This window comes from Melanerpes formicivorus, unplaced genomic scaffold (assembly GCF_026170545.1).
Source record: "Melanerpes formicivorus ecotype bairdi unplaced genomic scaffold, bMelFor1.0.p_v2 SCAF_58, whole genome shotgun sequence".
Taxonomy (NCBI): Eukaryota; Metazoa; Chordata; class Aves; order Piciformes; family Picidae; genus Melanerpes; species Melanerpes formicivorus.
In genome coordinates, this window is record NW_027142410.1 from 619879 (window position 1) to 638028 (window position 18150).

General features: G+C 41.1%; 1 protein-coding gene across 2 annotated transcripts in view; it reads right to left on the reverse strand.

Annotated features, from left to right (window-relative positions):
• PLA2G4B (phospholipase A2 group IVB) overlaps positions 1-15631 on the reverse strand; it is a 42321-nt gene extending 26690 nt beyond the window's left edge. The window contains exons 1-7 of one of the 2 annotated variants that reach the window (XM_068161401.1): positions 15545-15631; positions 8313-8385; positions 7118-7294; positions 6371-6507; positions 5519-5650; positions 4157-4215; positions 2331-2373 (exon numbers count right to left, since the gene is read on the reverse strand). In XM_068161401.1, the coding sequence (XP_068017502.1) occupies positions 2331-2373; positions 4157-4215; positions 5519-5650; positions 6371-6507; positions 7118-7294; positions 8313-8385; positions 15545-15565 (642 nt within the window). In that variant the 5' untranslated portion in view covers positions 15566-15631. The remainder of the gene's footprint in view (positions 1-2330; positions 2374-4156; positions 4216-5518; positions 5651-6370; positions 6508-7117; positions 7295-8312; positions 8386-15544) is intronic. The other variant, XM_068161402.1, reaches the window with a different exon arrangement.
• Between the last annotated feature and the right edge of the window lie 2519 nt (positions 15632-18150).

Sequence of the window (18150 nt, forward strand, 5' to 3'; positions counted from 1 at the left end):
ATGTCATTGGCCTTCTTGGCCACCTGGGCACACTGCTGGCTCATGTTCAGCCTACTGTCAACCAGTACCCCCAGGTCCCTTTCTGCCTGGCTGCTCTCCAACCACTCTGACCCCAGCCTGTAGCACTGCATGGGGGTGTTGTAACCAAAGTGTAGCACCTGGCACTTGGACTTGTTAAATGCCATCATGTTGGACTCTGCCCATCTGTCCAGCCTGTCAAGCCCTTCTATACTCTAGAAGATCAACTCCTGCTCCTAACTTGGTGTCTTCTGCAAATTTACTGATGGCTGTCTCAATCCCCTCATCCAGATCATCAGTAAAGATATTGAGCAGGATGGGGCCCAGAACTGATCCCTGGGGGACACCATTAGCGACTGACCTCCAGCTGGCTGTGGCACCATTCACCACCACTCTCTGGGCTCAGCCCTCCAGACAGTTCCTAACCCAGCACAGAGTGCTGCTGTCCAAGCCACGAGCTGACAGCTTGGCCAGGAGTTTGCTGTGGAGGATGGTGTCAAAGGCCTTGCTGAAGTCCAGATAGGCTACATCCACAGCCTGCCCCACATCCACCAGGCCAGATAGCAAATGCCACATCTGTAGCTAATAATGAAGCATCACGCAGACAAATGCTGCCTACAACATAGAGCCAACTAAACTGGTCTCAGTGGTGGAAGCAATCCAGCTGCACAAGAGTGCATTCAGAGCTCATTATCCCAGGACAGTAGCCCAGTTACACTGGGTTTCGGAACTAGCTTATGCATTGCCAGAGGTTGCTATACCCGTTTGAGTTCTGCCAAAACCAGGAAACTCTGTGCAACACACTGTTGCCCAAACTGCTACACATATATCTCATTATTATTTAGGAAGGGTGGGGGGGGACACCTGATGATGAGTTTCTGTGTATTGTGGCAGTGATTAGTCTAGAAAGCATCTTCTGGCTGGTCTTGGTGTAGGGAGATCATGGATTTATTCCACCCTCCCCTCCTCCTGAGTCATTCCAGTTCACCTTTAATAACTCGTGCCAGGAGAGTTTTCCAAACCATTTCAGGAACAATGCGTGCCAGTCATTACAGCACTTATGCCTCACACAGAAAATGAGGGGGAAAGAACAGAATATGTGTTACTTTGCCTCAGGGGTGTTAAAGGAAATCATGTGCAGGCTTGGAGTAGCTGGCACGAAGTACTTTGTACTCCTTAGCTGCTGGGCCAGCTCAAGGAGGTAGGTAATGTACCACATGCTAACTAGCACCAAACAGGGGCTCTGTTGTTCAATTGTAAGAATAACTCTTTATTAAAAAACTAATGTCCCAAAAAAGCTGTTACATTAGATAACCTTCCAGTCACAAGCACCCTGAATACTTACCACTGCCTTCTACAGACTCATCCCTTTTATAACCTTTGAGGTTTCCTCCCAAGTGCCATGCTGTGTTACATGAAACACGAGCAGGTTTTGCTTTGAGCACCAACAAATATGGGGTTCTGCAAAGTTAACAAACCACAGCTAGGCAAAATATTGACATTGAGAAGAGTGTGTCCAGCAGATCAAGGGAGGCTCTCCTCACCCTCTACTCTGACCTAGTGAGGCCCCACCTGGAATATTGCATCCAGTTCTGGGCTCCCCAGTTCAAGAGGGACAGGGATCTACTCAAGAGAGTACAACAGAAGGCTACAAGCATGGTTAAAGGACTGGAGCACTGCCTTAGGAGGAAAGGCTGAGAGATCTGGGGTGTTTTGGTCTAGAGAGGAGAAGACTAAGAGGGGATCTAATAAATGTATATAAATATCTGAGAGCTGGGTGTCAGGAAGGAAGGGACAGTCTCTGCTCATTTGCGCCCTGTGATAAGACAAGAGGTAATGAATGCAAACTACAGCACAGGAAGTTCCATCTCAACATGAGGGAGAACTTCTTTACTGTAAGGGTCATGGAGCACTGGGACAGGCTCACAGAAAGTCTCCTCCTCTGGAGACTTTCAAGACCCATCTGGATGTGTTCCTGTGTGACCTGCACTAGATTGTATGGTCCTGCTCTGGCAGGGGTTTTGGATTCAAATATCTCCAGAGGTCACTTCCAACCCCTATGATCCTGTGATCTTGTGATTTTTTAACACTGGATGACTTCAAGTAACACAGCTTCTATTTTTTGCATGGAGAGGTCAACAGTTAAGCCATAGCTTTGAATGGGAATTGTCCCACATCTTTCACCTTATAATGCTCTTATCTATCACAGTAGCTCCTGTTGTTTCTATAAAACATCAGGTGGCTGAGGGCAAGAAGGGAGAACCAAAATGAAGGAAAAGTCACTCCAAACTAAATTCATATGTGAAACTTACCACTAGGACATCATTGGTAATGAGCTGCTCTGGAGGGCCAGGACTGAAAAGACAGAATCAATATGAAAAACAAAACAAAACAAAACAAAACAAACCTGTATGAGCATCTGGTATGTTTTTAAAATGGTTTTATGATCTTTCTTGCTTAGAACTGCATACAGTTATGTTAGTACCACAATCTCTTTTCTAAAGGGCTTATTGATACATTATCACCTGCTAAGCATATGAAGCAAAATGTAGTAGCCAAACAAGAAGCGAGACAGAAGAGCCCATAGGAATACCAAAGCTTAGAACTTTATGCTAGGATACAGCAGAACAAAGAGATACTGGTCTGTGTGGAGTCATGTCCTGCTATTAACACATGACTGCACAACTTGCAGAAAGCAAAGACTGCTATTAGTGTAGTTTGCAAATACTTATTAGGAAAGACACTTCTGACTGTTCCAGATTATAATTTACTATTGATCACAGATGAATGGTAAAAGAGAATTAGCTCCCAATGTGCTATATATATGACCGGAAAACACAGAGGCAAGTAATAAAAACTCTCTGTCCTACACATTTGGAGCCCTAGATCTGCCACTGAACGGATGTAGTTATTTAATCCTGTGAGTAACCTTCGAGTCTACTAACAGCATCTCTCATTAAGGCCAATACTCAAACATCACTACGTTGCACACATTCCTAAGTGCTTTCATGTATCTGAAAGGACCACTGAAGTTATGTAGGACATAGTCTCAGACTTTCTGCCAAGTCCAGGATATTTTAGCAAGCACCACTTCTAAGCCTTAAAAATTCTATTTCAGCTGCAGAATGTGTTTAAACATAAATAGTAAGGTCTGATCTCCTAAGAGGATCCCCTGAACACATTGTAACTTGAATGGTGAAAGACATTCCTCTTTTTTCATGTCTGAACCTGCTCAGTCCCATTTCAAATCTTATTCTGCCTTTTCATGTAACTGGCTGTGACAGCTTCCACATTCACAGGAGATCCTTATCCCATCTCTTACAGTCTCTCTCAGAGATAAATTGAATAGATGTTCTTGAATTTCTTTGTGGCAGAAATTAACCAAGCTCCTCAGTGATACTCTTCTGCAGCTTTTCCATGTTGAAGAATGAGAAGCTTTATTTACAGTTCTTTCTTCTAACCATGCAGGTAGTCAGTTTTGATTGGACTATATTCCTTTTTCACTTTTGGAAATCCTAAGCTCAAGTATGTCAGAACATGTTAAGATTTGGGGTCTTTTTTTTTCAGCTGAGTTTGTGGTAGCATTTGGAAGAGAGGAAAAAGTTTATCTTATGGAATTTGTTCTCCTCCAACCAATGTTGACTGTCAGCTTAAGGGGGATGGTCTTAATTTTACTATTTTTTATTGTATTGTATTGTGTTGTATGTTGACAATACAATGTGACATTTTGACTTTTCTGACACTGTCCACATCACTCTCTCTCTCTCCATCTTTATAACAATACAATTTCCTGGCCTTTTAGAAACACCAGAGTGTTCTAGGTACTGTTCAATTAGTCTTAACAACGTGAAGAGCGTCTCTTCAGTTTTATGTGCATCTTGTGTACAAGTTATCACTTCATGCCAATGTTACTGCATTTCCATGACCAGGATACACGACAAGCAAAAGGTAAGGTTTGTATGAAATACGCTGAAAGGCAGATTTAACTGGGGAAGTTAAGATTAAAAGGAAGGAAAAAAGGTTTGAAACTGTTGGTTTGGCTGCCTGCTGAGAGGGAGAGCTGGAAGGAGTTTCTCTTTCTCTGAGATATCTTACTCCCTGGCAGATCTATACTTTACCAGTTTGGAATTGTACTCACATTCTTTCCATCCAGAATTCTACTTCCAAACTTTCCCATTTCTTAGTACACGTCTCTTTCTAAAAAGAAGATGGTAAAATAAATACTGATTATTGGAGGCTGGAAGAATTTGGCAGTATGGACATACTTAAGAAGCACTTCCATGGCTGACATGTCTTCTGCTAATGTTTCCAATAAAGCTGTGTGCTACCTCTTTCCAAGGCTGAGATTGCAATGGAAACCACAGGCCTGCAAAAGGCACACAAGATTAATAACCTCCCCTTGTGGGATAGGGAGAAATGTACATATTTCCAAAGACACAATCAGAGAGGGGAAGCTTGACTGAAACAGAAAGGTAAGGACTTTCGGCACAGATGGTGTGCGTGGGGGAAAGGCTTTGAAGCCCAGCAACAAATGTGACTAACATCAAAACCCTCCTGGATGCGCTCCTGTGCGGCCTGCCCTAGGTGATCCTGCTTTGGCAGAGGGGTTCAGCTCAGTGATCTCTGGAGGTCCCTTCCAACCCTTAACATTCTGTGATTTAATTCACATTCACACTGAAACCAGTAGAGATGCAGCTGGGAAGAGTACTTTGGACTGAGGTGGTTATTGAATCACTTTGTTTCCCAGTGACTCACCCACTGGCTGAGATGTGCATGGCACCAGCCTGCAGAGTCACAAGGAGGATCCATGTTAACAAGCTTTCAGCATTTGAGAAGTAGCTGTTCTTTGGGCTATGGACTGCCTCCTTCCTGCAATGAGCATGTAGCGATACCTCAACCACAGCTCAGGCAAGCTCAGGAGTTGTCACAGACTTATCCTAGCTTTGATCCCTGGACAACTCTCTCATGACCTACTTAATATAAGACCAAAGATGTTAGCAAAGCAGGTGCCCCTTTACTATGAGCTACAGAAACCTGAATCACTTAGAATGAAACCCAGTGTGAACACCAGCAGGAGAAGCCTTGAAAGAATCATTTAATGCAAGTGGTGAGTGGATTGTCTTCGTGTTTCTAATAAAAAGTTGCCATTTAAGAGGAAATATCGTCTAAGCATGGCAAAAGTGGAATAAAGCCAAAAGGTAAGGAAGTTATCTATTTGGATTATAAAAGATTAAAATTACTATTCACAGATGCTCCCTGTTAACATATTTTTTCCTCCACAGAGGTGGTGGGCATGAGAGACAAGCTGCTTCACTTTCTGAATCTGTGAAAAGAGGTTAATGAAGTCCCAAAAATCCAGCACAACGATACCTGTTTCGATGAGATATTGATAACCATATACAAGGACGTCTGTTTATGCAGACCCAAACCCCACTTGACATGGAAGCCAATGTAGACAATGCAGTCTTGCTGATCTCTCCCTCTTGTTTTCAGTCCTTACCTCTGATTTCAAAGCAAATGTCTCACGGACTGTCTCCCCAGGTCTGATTCTAGCAACATTAAAAAGAACTGTGAACTGCATGTCATCTTTGGTGAGGGGATCTTCATCACACACTGCCAATTCTAAAATGTTCTGGTAGTACAAGAAAATAAATAGGAACTCTTATTGAGCTGCTATGACATGGAAACAAAACATAGAATCATAGAATCAACAAGGTTGGAAAAGACCTCAAAGATCATCAAGTCCAACCTGTCACCCAAGACCTCATGACTACTAGACCGACATGGTTATAAACTGATTGCTTAGGACAGCAGTGAGAATTAAGAATTCCTTCTGGAGTTTGTTAATGTGGAATGCCACCATTAAACCCAGCTTTTGGAAACTTATCATGAAATAGAGGACAGCTACATATGACAGACAGCTCTTGCTATCCTGAGACAGAAAAGATGTCAGCGCTCTGCACCACACTGATAACCTGCCCAAAGAACACCCTCAGTTTTTTCATCCCTGGAGTCCCTTTAACACATCTTAGCATAGGATTAAATTTGCTGTCTGCTCCACAGCAGCCCTTCACTTTCAACCAGTGGAGGGAAACTTCTTTCTAAATTAACCATCCACATACTTTTCCCAGGTGACAACAAAGGGAATCTGGGCCACCTTAGATATAGGCATTTCTATAACTAGCTCAGGGGAACACCTCCTGCAGAAGTCTCCCTTTTGTGCTAATCAGTGGGTTGTAAATTCAGTCAGACAAGCATTTTCTGAAGTTATTTAGCACAGCTGATCGACAGGGGGTCAGCTGAGGATTCCCAGCTGTTCAAAATGGTGACAGTCTATTTTTTTTTTTACTACCTCAACTTCTCTCTGGATCCTAAAGTAGAAAGTCTCGTTCCAGACTGGGTTGTCAGAATTCTTGATGGTTTTGGTCTGAAGCTTTCCCTTTGAAGCAGATGGCAGCCACAAGCGCACATAGCAGTCTGATGCAGTCACTGTAGCAGAGAAAAATTAAACACCTGATGCCAATGTTATAGATTAGAAGTAGAGCATGGCCATGATTCTGGGGACTAATAAATAGTAATGCTTAAAAAACAAAAAGTAAAGAGACCATTGATTGGAAGCAGCCAAGGGAAACCACCTGATTCCTGAGTAACTACAAACTGCAAATGTACTCATGCACACACAAAGTACACCAAGAGCCATGATTCCCACATGAAGAGAAAGAGGTATAAAAGACCCCACTGACCACTCCTTGGCCACATTCCTTACAAGTCCAGTCAACAATGTTAAAAAACTGAAGCTAGAGCTAGTTCCAAGAGGAGCTGTTAGGATGATTATGGGAAAGGAGACCACACATTACAGAGAAGATCAGAGGAGGCTGGCGTGCTCAGTCTAGTCAAACATGCGGAGGGGATGTGTTGACCGCCTGGAGAAGTTAGGTACTAGGGAAGAAGATCTATTGCAGCTGAAGGCCAGCATGGGCCTGAGCAAGTCAGAAATCTTTCTCTCACTTCCAGCCTAGATCTACTCCTTAGGGTTAGTGCAGTCAGTGCCTCGTGCAGCCATCCTTCGAGAAGAGCCAGGGTGGGAAAGCACATTTACTTTGTGAAGCTTGACAACGGTGTGAAAGGAAATCTCCAAGGTGATGTCTTTCAGAGCTGGAGTCTGGACTTGATGGAAGATTTCTACTGCAGCCCGAGATGCCTAAATACTTCAGACTGGTATCAAGCAGTGAATAACAATGCCCAGCAAGGTTTTGGCAGGAAAGTGGAACTGACCCTTCAATAGAGTAGATAGAAGAGATCATTGAAACTCAGAAACACAGGCCTTGTCACACTACCACCTCTCCAGTGTCCACCTCTAGATGTTGCTACATGGCATTTGCCATGGGAATATGGGAAGTCCTTTGGACTGTAGTTACTCAACCAAGAGAGGATTCACTCCCTCTGGTCTCCCTTGCATCCAGGCTAGGCCAGTGTTGTGCTTGGCTGGCATGGTGAGCTGTAAGTGGTCTCTAACTTGCTGCAAAGTGGTGATCTTTTAGCTGAACATGCTGGGTTTCACTAGAGGAATACACAGATCAGAGGTTTCAAGAATGAAAAAAAGGTAGCTCAAGGTCACTGTCCTAACTGAGGGACCCACAGGAGACCTCTGCAAAAATGGCAGCTGAATGGCTGGTCCATAGGACACCTTGAGAAGCAGCCAGAGGAGGCTGTGAAGATAAGATGAGTTAAGGAATACTGAATACAAAAGTAAACAGAAAAGTCTGGTTTGCCTGCACATTCAGCATGTGCTTAGGGCTGGACCTGCAGAGGCCCTCCTTCATCAGAAACTACCTACATGATTTACCATGACAGGTCACCTGAGAACAGCAAATACCTGGAATAAGAAGATGTTTCAAAAGGCTTGAAATTCTCTATTTCAAGGGATTTTTAATATTGTGTATCACTAATGCATTTCAGTGAAAGGTCCATCAGTGTGTGAACATCCAAACCTAACAACCCCAAGTAGATGTACAGCAGATGTACAGATTGCAGTGTCCCCACAAGGTCTACCTTCCCTTGTTGGCCCAGGAAATTCCTCTGAGGGTCTTGGTTTTTACCAGTTTCCTGGAATGCCACGACATGCAACCTCCAATCTCCTGACACCTCAGGCATCTGATCTAATTTTAGCCCAGCCAATAGTACTTCTGTTGCTGTGCTGTATGTACATTGTTTGTATACTTTCAAAACATGTGAACATTGCTCACTGTGTCAACTCTGGAGGTGACTAAAAACACAATCAAACCACAACTCACGCAGGTCTCTTGATTTGATGTTCCTAGCTTGTATGATTCTGACAGAAAGCATGTGGATGGGGCAAAACTTCATCTGCAAGAGAAAACAAGTGAAATTAGTTTCATCAGCTCACAATGCCAAAACCAAGGTGTGTTTTGAACCATGCAGGGGACAATCTGTCCTTCTGCTGGTCTGTTTGAAGTTAGGGGACCACCACCCAATGGAAGTATACCATGCCAAAATGATATTATGTGTTTGTTGAGCTATTTGCTAAGTAGCTTGAGTAAGGGAAGACTGAGAAAGAAAACACAGATTCAGAGAATGGTATGAAGAGGTTTTGTAATCACCCTACAGGTGCCTGTTTTGATGCAACTTAATGTATGCATGGCCGTGGTGATGGTTGCAATGCCAGTCTATCACAGGGATGACAAAACTGGGCCTTTGAAAGGCAATACGAGGAGCCTGCCTGGGTTCTGTAGTACAGCACTGACACTAAGCCTGGACATGATAGTTCACCAAAGTGCTCTAAAACCTTATTTGTATCCCAGCTAGGACTAAATTATCATGACACTTGTAAGCAAGTGGCCAAGCTCACCAAAAGGCATCTAGAGGAATGAACTGACTTTGAGCGCATGCACCACAGGTCCAGCAGACACCCTCCAGATAAAGAAAAAGCGCCCTGCTTTGGAGGTATAATATCATCTAATCAAATATCATTAGGCATCTTGAAACTACCTAATGGAATTTAAGGTCAGGCAGAATGAGACAGTGATCAGCTTGAGCTAGTTGAAGATGTCCCTGCTTATTGCAGAAGGGTTGGACTAGATGACCTTTAAATATCCCTTCCTAAACCATTACTTGTTCCAAATCCTAACAAAGAATTAAGCTTCCCAACCTAAGCTGGTCAGAAAATACTTGCCATTTCCAAAAGACCTCCTGATAAGCCTGAATGAATGCACAGAACACAGACACATAACAATACTAAATGTGGGGAAACATTCCCTTATTTTTTTCAAATAAGAACATTTAGATATATTTCTTTTTCATTTGAGTGTTTTACCTGGTTTTTTGCACAGCTTGTCAGCAATAATAGCATACAGTCCTGCTTTTACTAGTAAATTAAAACAGGGCCACACCACGTTGAAAGTGTTTCATTAGTTCAAATGGCAGCTTTAAGGATACACTGCCTAGTTTAGGAAAGATGTTGAGTTGCTGGAACATGTCCAGAGAAGGGCAACAAAGCTGGGGAGGGGTTTGGAGTACAGCCCTGTGAGGAGAGGCTGAGGGAGCTGGGGTTGCTTAGCCTGGAAAAGAGGAGGCTCAAGGGAGACCTTATTGCTGTCTACAACTACCTGAAGGGAGGTTGTAGACAGCTGGCGGTTGGTCTCTTTCCCCAGGCAACCACCAACAGAACAAGAGGACACAGTCTCAAGCTGTGCCAGGGGAGGTTTAGGATGTTATGAAGAAATTCTTCACAGAAAGAGTGATGGGCCATTGGAATGTGCTGCCCAGGGAGGTGGTGGAGTCACCATCACTGGAAGTGATTAAGAAGAGACTGGATGAGGCACTTGGTGCCATGGTTTAGTTGATTAGATGATGTTGGGTGATAGGTTGGACTTGACGATCTCTGAGATCTTTTCCAACCTGATTAATTCTATTCTATTCTAAAAGTTCCTGATCTGTTTGTCTAAATGACAGTATCCCTGTAACACTCTCAGGAAACAATTTGACAATTCTATTTTGAATGCTAATACCCTCAGCTGTTTTCCTGACAATGAAATGAGTAACTTTGGAGAGACAAACTGCTGTGCAAGGAGGAACTTCTCTACAGAAGGAGTCACTTGCTAAAGTTAATATGACATTATTTTTAAATGGAGTGGAGACCACTGGGCATGTTTAGTAGAGAGGAGAACATAACTTTGTTCAGTTTCATTCAGCTTTGTTTAGATGTAAATTGCATCAAATGGATGCCATTTGAACTGTGGATTAATGCTCTGAAATAAAGGCTTAATATCCAAGAGTCTCTCTGAGCAGGGAAACCTCGTTAAACCTACTAAATCAGATTACTTTGTCTCCTGGCCTCTTACTGGCTGATTGAAATCCTCTCTGTATAAAAAATGCAAGACACACTTGCTCTTGCATGTCAGGAACTGTTGTTGTTATGTTTTATTCCAGTTCAAAACTGACATATATGTGATGTTCTGAAGTTAAGGCATTTTGGACAAGTTCCAGTTAGGACACTTGCATATTATTCCAGTTGCCCACTGACAGCATTTTGACTTTAATTTTCCTGTGCAAATAGTTATTTGACATAGAAGTACCAACTGGAACACTCAGTCAGCATTCCCAGTGGGTTTCATTAACATAAAATATTAGATTATGTAGCCAATTACAGAGCTGACTGGTTTTAATTAATATGTTAATTCCATGTTATTTTGTAATTAATTTCCCCCTTGCTCAACAGAAGCCCAAACCATACTCAGAGTCTGCCTTCAGTGGAGAAGCAGCTGCTGGTATACAATTTGCTTTGAATCTTTTGTGATCAGAATTCTCCAATGGCTTATAAAAATGGTGTCCCTGCAGTTCATCAAGAGAGTAGTTTCTGTTCTAATTAAGTGTTGTGGTTTCACCCTCGTCTTCCATTGGAGTCAGAGAGCCTCACTCCTCCTCCCATCCCCTCTCAACAGCAATCATTTCCCTTAAACATGTCGACACCTGCCCACCAATGGGAACATCATCAAAGATGACCATTTGCTCCTTCTGATAAGGTGCAGCCTAGTCCTTGTGTCATCACAGAGTAAAAGATAAACAGGATCAGATGAGTAAATGTGGCCATAATGAACCCAGGGAAGCCAGAAGCCATTGCACTCCTAAGACTGACTTACTCCATCCCAAACCATTCAGAAATGGGCTAATTCTTTTTCTTTCCTTTTTTTTTTTAATCAGAAAAAGGCAGAACTAGTTTTCTTCTACAAAGGTCCAGAGCACACTGTTAGGATCTGATCTGGGTGATCTAAACTAATATCCTTGCCCAAAAGTGCTGACACTTCAGAATACTCTTCCGGGGGGGGGGGGGGAATCAATATGGTTAGATCTACCATTTGATATTTTCATAATATGAAAAGCAGAGAATAGAGTAGAATAGAATAGAATTTAGAATAGAATAGAATAGAATAGAATAGAATAGAATAGAATAGAATAGAATAGAATAGAATAGAATAGAATAGAATAGAATAGAATAGAATAGAATAGAATAGAATAGAATAGAATAGAATAGAATAGAATAGACCAGACCAGACCAGACCAGGCTGGAAGAGATCTTCAAGATCATCATGTCCAACCCATCATCCAACACCATCTAATCAACTAAGCCAATTTAATGATTAATGCAAATTGATATGCACAGACACTATATCCAGGACAGCTCTTGACAGCCTTGCAGCTATATTGGTCTTGTCCTTACTAGTTCACCTTCTTGGGAGAAAGAATTTCCTTCATAGCGACAAAGAGAGTAACAAACCCCCCTCTGTGGATAGCCAGAGTCAAAGGCAGCTTTCCCAGAAGCATATCACTCTTTTGGTTTGGTTTTTTTTTTTTCCTTTGGGAAATTAGTAGTGCCACATTGAGGCCAATGACAGAGTGTCAGGATTCAGCTACATGTGTCTGTTTGCATCCTAGACATTCACACTCCAGACCATGAAGTAGCATCCTACCCAAAGTCCCAAAGAGTAAGCTAAAAAATTATGAGGGGGGAAGAATGGAAAAAAAACCCTAAACTTCTCATGTGATAGCATTTAGCACTAAACTACATTTCTACACTCTCAAAGCAAGTTTTGGGGAAGCCATTTATTTCAAGACTGAAATATAGAAAAGTGTGAACAAGAGATAGAAGTAGCATGGCAGAATTGCCATAGCTGTGCCAAACCTTAACACATCTGTTGCCAACACCTCGTTCACTGTAATAATACACATTGCTGGTCTACTGTTTGGCTTCCAGAGAAGAGTCATATGCCAGCCAGCTTCAGGAGGACACATAATTCTCCTGTTTATAGGTGCTTAGTCATGTCAAGGTTTCATCCCTACTGAGAGCATGACATCTCAAAGCTCATATTTATGAGGAGCCTACCAAGATGGGCTTTGGATAGCAGTGAAAGAAGAAACACCAACTAATATTTTTTTAACTCCTTATTGTCCTCCCATGCTGCCTCCAGAAGAAGATCTCATGGCTACCTCCACTAGAATGTTAATCTTCTGGGTGGGGGAGTAGATTCTGCACAGCCTGGCAATTCGGGAGCCTCCTCCCATTACTACCTCTTTTTCCTTTTCATTTTTTGGTAGATTGGAATCTCAACATTTTGCTCCCCCTGCACCAAACCTCAGCAGTTCTCTGAGCAGAAATACTACCACAGAATATAACACATGCATTTTATATGAGAAGTTTGCTCTCTGACTTTTGGCATTCTGTAAATAGATGTAAGATTTATCACTCAGCTTTATCAGTGTCTTTCAGATATGAATAATTGCTTGCTATCATGGATTACTTTTCTTCAGTGGTGTGCTAGAAGCTGTACAGTAGTTTATGTACAAGATCTCACATCCAATATGACCATTTGCCATATTCTCACAACTTATCTTGCTTTAGATACTGAGGATTTTGTTCAATAACAACAGGGAAATACATCAATGAAGGTGAAAGATATATAGTTCTAAAACACACACACACAAATAGAAAGCTTAATGACCATCCTGTTTCTAAAGTGCTCTCACAGAATCATCCAGGAAAGGACCTCTGAGATCACCAAGTCCAGCCATTACACCCACTCCACCAAGTCTGTGACTACATTACTCTCTTCCACATGGATCCTTTAACACTTGGTATGGGCTGAATTTATTTGCTCCTCTATCAGTGAGAATAGTGCTAGCAATTTGTCCTTCCAACCAGCTGCCTGATTTTGTTAAAGTTAGAGGAATACAAAGTTATGGCAGGAGGAGTGACTGGCTGAGGAAATATGCTGACCCAGGAGAGAGGATAGAAGGAAGACAGCATGACCATGAAATCCACATTTTCCTCAGGAATCATGATATCAAAATCTTATCAGTGGAAGCTGACCAGTTAGTGAGTAAATCTGATTTGCCTTACAAACATTGACTGTCTATTACATGTTATTTCTGATGGATTGTTACAGGAGACATTGTGGATTTGGGATGCATTCCCATACTCCCATTTTGTTGACAGAACAAGGGGCAGTGGGTGGAAGTTGAGGCATAGGGAGTTCCATGTAAACATGAGGAAAAACTTTTTCACTGTGAGTGTGATGGAACACTGGAACAGGCTGCCCAGGGGGGTTTTGGACTCTGCTCTGGAGATACTCAAAACCTGCCTGGGTGTGTTTCTGTGTGATCTGCTCTAGGTGATCCTGCTCTGGCAGGAGGGTTGGACTGGATGATCTTTCAAAGTCCCTTCCAACCCCTCACATTCTGTGATTCTGTCACCTTTTTACATGCATGAGCAGATGTCTCCTGGGCTTTGTACTGACAGGATTTCTGTGTATTTGGCTACATGAAAATTATCCCATCATCCACCAAATTAAACTACTAAAGAGCATTTATTCTTGTCTGAGCAGAAGGAAAGACCCTGTTAAGAATATCAAAAGCATTCTCAGCAAGTTGCAAATTAATGTTACCCATCACTGCTGTGCCAACTTAGTAGCTTTTTTTAAACAGCAAAAGATGAACTGGGAGACTTCTACTGTGTCTTCATAGTTCAAAGTATCCAGACTTTTCTAGTCAACTTGCCTTTATATTAAAACTTGCCTTTATGTTAACTTTATATTCAAATTAATATAAAAGAAGAGGGAAAAAATACACACACACACACACAGAGAATAAAAACCACAAACTCACTTTGTTCTCATTTCCGTCTACCAATTTACACGTACTGAAAAAATGCATTAGCCTGGCAGAATTGCAGAGCTACCTGCAGTGTTTCCTTCCTCAGGAACAAAACTTTTCTGACCTGAAGCCATGCCTGGCTCTCTAACTTTTTGGCAGTGGTGCCTGTTAACCAGGAGTGTGTCTACATGGAACATCGGCTGCAAGAACTTTTTGCTGTAATTGAGGCTTCGTCGATATCATTTTAATCAGAGCTATTTACTCATCTATCAGATCCAAAATTGTCGTATTAGTTAGGACACTGACATGTTAAATTGTTAGATAATGTAGATATCTATGATGGATAGGTAACTCTGGATCTAACAGGGAGACAGATGAGACACAGATGTTATCCAGAAAGCACATTACATTTACAATATCTATTCTCTTGCCCTGAGCATCAAACCTTGGACTATTTTTCATCTGTTGTTTGACCTCTCAGTTCAAGCTACTGATACCTATCTTCCTGAATCTTTAGCTTCATCTGCAAATGTTAGCATGACACAAGTACAGTAAATATTCTCTGTTCTTAATGATTAATGACTCCTTATAAGCTATGGCACATATCATTGTATCTCACTACATTTCAAACCATGAATGCCCACATTTCTTTTATCTCCTCCAAAATTTGACATGGGGTTTGGTAGATGCAAATAATTCACATCTGGCCTTTCAGACTCTGTTTTCTTTACTTTTTTTAAGATATAAAAGAGAAAATAACTTGCAGCTAGTAGTTCTGTTGCTTTATGCTAAAAACTATCAGTTAAAAATCTCTGAATGGAACTTGCTACTAGAAAACTCAAGTCCAGACATGAAACAGTTCTCCTAGAATCACATTACATTAAAAGATAGCTAAATTAGCCATAGAGCTGATCGGAACTCTCCCCTGCAGCTAAAGTAATGTAAATTATGCTGTGTTGCTAGAAATTCTGATGGGGTTTTCAGCTGGGGCAAGCAACAAACAAGTACTATCCCAAGACAGGCAGGCAGTAGGGCTAAAGCAGTTTCATTTTACAGCCAGGTAAACTCATGATGGCCAGAGCCCCTCTCTTCCCTCCAGCATGTACACCTCATGATCAAAGAAAAAGTCCACATTTGGCTGTGGTTTTGCTGTAGCTCGCTTACACGCTGGTTACCGTGAGGTGAAACAGGAAAAGCGAACATTTGCAAAGCTCAAGACCACCACATCGCACCAGCAGCAGTTTGTCTCTGCACTTCAGCAGACGGAAAGAGGAGAGTTCTCTGCTGAGAGATGGAGCAGGGAGGTCCCAACAGCCAGGTGCTGGGCCAGAGCAAAAGCATGGAGCTACAGTTGTCCTACCTTGGCCGGTGGGCTCCCCATGACACGCAAGATGGCGACAGCAACAGAAAGCCCAGTTTGGGTAACAGATCTGTTGTCAGCTGACAAACACGCTCACAGCTTGTTGTTGCTGCTGGAAAAACCTGAAGGACACATATAATTTATACAGGCGCTGAGCTCCACCCTCTGCCTCCTCGGTGTGGAGAAGACTCTGCCTACAGCTGAGACAGGAAGATAGGCAGTGTCAGAGGCGAGAGGAAAGCTGCAGTTACCACATCTTTGCCTGTCGCTTTAGTACCTCTCACAATTTGTTATTGCCCTGACAGGATTTGGGGTGGATTCTGCCATGTTCAAAAAAGTCTTCCTGCACTTCCCATCTCTTCCACTTATCTACTCTGTAGTTAAATTTTCAGTATTTTAAGTTTCTCTACAAAACACTCCAGGATATTAAAGAAAAAAAAAAAAACAACAGAAAAAGAATAAAGAAAAAAGAAGAAAAAATAAAGAAGAAAAAGAAAACAAGAAACAGGAAACAACAAACAAGAAAAAAAGAAACAAGGATAAAGAAAAAAAATTTTTTAAAGGGAAAATTAAAAAGGAAAAAAAGGAAAAAGGAAAAGGAAAAGAAGAAAAAAGAAAGAAAAAAGAAAAAAGGAAAAAGAGAAAGAAAATAAGGAAAAAGAAAAAAAAGGAAAAAGAAAACAGGAAAAAGGAAAAAATAAAAAGGAAGAAAAATAAGAAAAAATAAGCAAGGAAAAAGGCAAAAGAAATAAGGAAAAAGAATAAAGGAAAAAGTAAAAAGATAAAAAGAAAAAGGAAAAAGAAAAAAGGAAAAAGAATAAAGGAAAAAGAATAAAGGAAAAAGGCAAAAGAAAAAAGGAAAAAGGGGGTGAAAGTAAGAAAAATAAGAAAAAATAAACAAGGAAAAAGGGAAAAGGAAAAAGAAAAAAGGAAAAAGGAAAAAGGAAAAAGGAAAAAGGAAAAAGGAAAAAGGAAAAAGGAAAAAGGAAAAAGGAAAAAAAAGAAAAAAGGAAAAAGAATAAAGGAAAAAGAATAAAGGAAACAGAATAAAGGGAAAAGCAAAAAGGAAAAAGGGGGTGAAAGTAAGAAAAATAAGAAAAAATAAACAAGGAAAAAGGGAAAAGGAAAAAGAAAAAATGAAAAAGGAAAAAGGAAAAAGGAAAAAGGACAAAGGAAAAAGGAAAGGAAAAAAGGAAAAAGGAAAAAAAGAAAGAAAAAAGGAAAAAAGAGAAAGAAAAAAGGAAAAAGGAAAAAAGAGAAAGAAAAAAGGAAAAAGAAAAAAGAGAAAGAAAGAAAAGGAAAAAGAAAAAAGAAAAAGAAAAACCAAAAAAAACCAAGGAAAAATAAAGGAAAAAGGGAGAAATAAAAAGGAAGAAAAATAAGAAAAAATAAACAAGGAAAGAGGAAAAAGAAAAAAGGAAAAATAAAAAGGAAGAAGAAAAAGGAAAATAAAAAAGGAAAAAGAAAAAAAAAGAAAGACAAAAGGAAAATGAAAAAAGGAAAATGAAAAAGAAAAAGGAAAAAGAAAAAGGAAAAAGAAATAAGAAAAAAAAACAAAAATGCGAGAAAAAAAAAGTAAAATCCAAGCAAAGCAATAGCCAGATCACATCTATTAACATTTCTGGTGGGAAACCAACCCACTTCTGGATGCTCTTTTCAACTCTCCCTTGGTTTGGTATATTATTTGGAATGTTCCTAGCAGGAAGTAAATCAAAACTCTTTACTTCCAAGTACCTGCTGGAAGATTACCTTGTCAATGCAGAGATCACAGAATCACAGAACATTAGAGGTTGGAAGGGACCTCCAGAGATCATTGAGTCCAACCCCACTGCCAAAGCAGGATCACCTATGGTGGTCTGCACAGAAATGCATCCAGGCAGGTTTTGAATGACTCCAGAGAAGGAGACCCAGTGCTGACAGGGAAGGCTGCATATTTCCTGGGCTTTTCTCTGTACTTTTTACAAGAACATGACAATATCACACACCTCCCAGCTTCCCATTGTATTTCCCCATCAGCTTACTGGTGACAACGATGGCATCCTCTGGAGATGGCAGAGGCTTGGCTTCCTCCTCCTCTCCCATGCCTACTGTGGACCACTGATGGACAACCCATGCAGTGCCTCTCAGGTGTTGTGTTCTGACTGTACCTTAATCCACACTTGTAATTTCATGTTGGATGTCATGTAGACCCAGAGTGAAAAAGGCCAGGAGTCAAGTTTGCAGTAAAGCAAGTCCTCACTGGGAGACACTAGTAATATCAGACAGGACCAAGCCTCACCAAAAAGACAAATGTGGCCTTACACAGACAGAAAGGGAGGGTGCCAAGAGTTAATTGTCATTAAATAGTAGCTATGAGTCTGGTTTTTAGAAAGAGAAGAGAAAAAATGAAATGTACTTGCAGTAATTCTTTAGCAAAAGAGGATATTTACCTGAAATCTTTGGCTTTAGGTTTTTTTTCCCCTGAAACTCTGATGCACACTGTGGATCACAATTAAACCACTTGTAAAAGAATTTTGCATTAAAAACTGTCAAAAACCAGTTGTAGTCAGATGTTTCTGGGCTTATACAAGTGACAACAGCTCAAACTGATATTTCACAAAGGCTCT